At 48.6% G+C, this 3,669-nt stretch overlaps 1 protein-coding gene across 1 annotated transcript in view; it reads left to right on the top strand.

The window, feature by feature from the left end:
* Positions 1 to 3,669, top strand: part of ALK (ALK receptor tyrosine kinase) — a 653,478-nt gene that overhangs the window by 600,176 nt on the left and 49,633 nt on the right. The window contains exon 13 of the mRNA XM_011370765.2: positions 434 to 596. Within this exon, the coding sequence (XP_011369067.1) occupies positions 434 to 596 (163 nt within the window). The remainder of the gene's footprint in view (positions 1 to 433; positions 597 to 3,669) is intronic.

Raw genomic sequence — 3,669 nt, 5'->3', positions numbered from 1 at the left:
AACCTTGGCTGCTTGCTGTAGGCACAGACAGGCCTGCAGAATAGGCTTTAAGGAGCTGGAGATTTTGAAAGAAGCAGATTTTCCAACAACTTTTCTGAGCTCTTCTTTTTCTCCCTGGGGTTTTCTTTTTCTTATTGCCCTGGTTGCATCCCTTTTGGTCTCCCTTAGTAGGCTGTGAGCTTCTTAAGACCAGGGTCCATGTCTGCTCCATTTGCATCCCTCCCCTGACCCATTACTCACCTGACCCAGGCACTGGTACACAGTAGATCCTCGACAGCAGTTTTCTGAGTGGTGTCTCTTGCCCTGACGTTGGTGTCAACTTGGAATGCGGGTTTGGAGCCATGGAGCAGACAGCTCAGAGACAGCCCAGGGAGGTCCATCGAGGAAGGAGGGCCAGGCCAAGTGAATTGATTGTTTCTCCTCTTGTGCGCAGTTCACTGGCTGTTTACCACGTGTGGGGCTAGTGGGCCTCACGGCCCCACGCAGGCCCAGTGCAACAACGCCTACCGGAATTCCAACTTGAGCGTGGTGGTGGGGAGCGAGGGCCCCCTGAAGGGCATCCAGACCTGGAAGGTGCCAGCCACCGACACCTACAGGTACGTATGCGGAAGGGGGAAGCTGAGGGGCAGACTGCCCTCCTGAAAAGGACTGGAGGCCCGCCTGTGAGTGCATGCCCCCGGGGTGCCTGGGTGACTCACCAAGGCTCAGAGGCCACAGACTCTGGCCCGTAGCAGGGTGCTAGAACTGGAGATGGCAAGATTTTAGATAGTGGGATATGGCAGCAAAAGAAGAAGACATGTCCTCTCTCCTCAAGGAGCCCACAGATTATTTGTGGACATGATATCTATGCATGAGCTAGCTTCAGAACATTCATTATCTTTATTATTATTAAGTATAATTATGATGGGCTATTCTTTGAATATTACTTGATGCTGTTCCAATGAAGCAGTGCATGTAAAAATGTTTGGGAAATCAAAGTGTGGTGCACATGAAAGATGATGTTCTTATCCTTGAGCTTTCTTTCCTGGTCTTTCACTATTCTCAAGTAAAGCAACTGTTCTCGAACTCTTGCCCCTTGTCCTGCCCCTAGCCCACAATATTCCATTAGAGCAAGGCCAGGCTAGAGGGAAACCCGACTCCCCTGGGCCGCTTTGAGGTCATGACACTAAGCAAAGCTGATGGTGGAGCCTAGACCAGTGAGTGGACACTAGAATGACTGGAGGGCTGGTTGAAACACATTGCCGGGCCCACCCCCTGGAGCCTCTGGTTTTGTAGGTCTGGAGTGGAGTCCCAGAATAAGAATTTCTAACAAGTTCAAGGTGCATCCCTGAGAACCACCAAGTCAGGTCAAACCTTTGTCTGCGGCCCTCACATAGCTCTGTGATGTGGGCAGGGCCACTGCTGCAGTCCTTATTTTACAAATGAGGAAACTGAGGCTCAGGAAGTCAGGAGCCTCTGACAGTCCAGAAATCGCCTGCAGCCCCAGACTCCTGAGGCTCAGCCTCCCTGTGGCTCCTTCCACCCCACAGCCAGGCTGTTTAAACAGAAAGCATCATAATTATGCCCTTGTCGGTCCGAATATCTCCCAGAGGCTGAACGCAATGGGAAGTGAGCTCTCTTTCTCCTGCAGCCCCCAACCCCCGGCATATCCTCAGCCCCCTGAGAAGAAAAGGAGTTTCTCAAGTTGCCCTATTTTCTGTGGCAGCCCCACTCCTGGGACCTCAATGTAAAAGCGTTCCAGGGAGAGCCCTAAGTGCTTTTTAAATGACAATCTGGGCAAGAATGCAATAACAAGGTTTGGCTGCAATCAGATGAGCTGCTCTAGGTCCCTCACATTCCCAGTAAATGGCCGAAGACCCGCAGCCATCACTGACCCCACCACCCCAAGCTGGCCAGGCCTCCCATTCTTGCCTGGCTGGGTTCCCATAGGTCATCCACTGTCCCAGAGAAGGGGTGACTACTGAGGATCCCCTGGGTATTTCTCCTCCTTTTTAGCAGTGAGGTAGGTGTCATTATTACTGTCACGGTTGACATGCCTTTGTTTCTATATAAGAAGCTTTGCAATGGGTTTAAGGCCACCTGGTCAGAGACAGCAGCCAGACAGCACTTCCAGGAACAGACTGAGCCCACAGACAATAGTATCTGACTTTTCTGCTTCCAAGGACTCTTCCCTGACTTCCTCAGATGGACTCCACGTTTTGAAAGGGTTTGCCTGCTAGATAAACGACACTATTAAATAATGATTAATCCACTTTCTCGATTACAGCCTTATCTAAGACTAACCAGGTTTCTCATCTGCATGATTCGCCACAATATTGCCACACTGCCTTGATATAAACCCAGCCCAAATCGGAGAACTGTTTCCATTTCTCTTTTTGAAATACTAAGACTAGTTCGCAGACTCCAGCATTGCCTGGCGAACGCTCACTGAAAACATACACAAGGAGCTGTTTTTCTGTTGAAGAAGGAGACATGAAGTGTCCACATTGGTAAAGGGGACATTTTGATCTGTCAGACTGGCCCAAGATAAGATCCTATTGAAATGGAAGAATCAAAGCCAAAAAGCACTGGGTTGGAGTTTTTGTCGTTATTGTTGAGTCCTTGTTTTTTTAACCAAGTAAAGGCTGTAACAGACACAGTCATCCTTTGGTATCGGAGGGGAATTGGTTTCAGGGCTCCCTTTGGATACCAAAATGTGAGGATGCTCAAGTCCCTTATATAAAATGGCATACGTAGTATTTGCATGTAAACTGCACACATCCTCCTGTATACTTTCAATCATCTTTAGATCACTTATAATACCTAATACAATGTAAATGCTTCTTAATAGTTGTTATACAGTATTGTTTAAGGAATAATGACAGGGAAAAAAGTCTATGCATGTTCAATACATGTCAACAACAAGGTAACATTTTTTTCAGATATTTTTAATCTGTGTTTAGTTGAACTCCCAGTGTAGAGCCCACTGACACGGAGGGTCGGAGGTTCAACTGTATTTCCGGCCTTCACTTCATCTTTGACGCTAAATAAGGCTCTGGGCTTGGTTGTTAATGTCCATTGGTCACTTTACTTAGCATTCAAAGAAGCAAAAGTTTAATGATTTGCTTTAGACCACATCACAACATCCCCAAGTCAGAATATCCATATTGAGAAGTCAGGTGGCCTTTTTCTGGAAGACATTTTCTCCATATTAACTAATTCTTATTTAGTAAGGGCACTTCATCTAGCGAAATAAACATAGGGCACAGCAGAGGGCATCAGGAAAAGGCTCTTAGAAACAGAAAGGTTGGCAGCATTCCTCACGGAGTCTGTCTCCTCCCGGGGGACTGTGGGTGCTCAACTGGTGTGTCTGGCTGCTGCCTGCGGCCCGGGACTATTACTGCTCCAGCTGACTTCTCTATCTACTGGTCCAGGAGGTGAAGGAAGGGGACTAATACTCACCAAGCACCTGCTGTATGCGCGGGTGGGGCCATCATCATTGTTGGGGCGTCCTCAGGGAGGCAGCAGGTGCTAGCAGCCTCCACTCCTGACTGATCATTTGTTCTGGGTCCATCTCCTGCCCGCTCCTGTTTTGCCTATGCAACAAAGGAAGAGACCCAGAAAGAGGGAGAGGAAGAAGAGGCAGGGGGAGAGACAACAGACAGGGCAGGGTGGGTGGGGAGGAGCAGG

Source organism: Pteropus vampyrus, unplaced genomic scaffold, assembly GCF_000151845.1.
Source record: "Pteropus vampyrus isolate Shadow unplaced genomic scaffold, Pvam_2.0 Scaffold173, whole genome shotgun sequence".
Taxonomy (NCBI): domain Eukaryota; kingdom Metazoa; phylum Chordata; class Mammalia; order Chiroptera; family Pteropodidae; genus Pteropus; species Pteropus vampyrus.
Note: the sequence above shows the minus strand (reverse complement) of the source record. Positions and strands in the feature narration are given on the sequence as shown.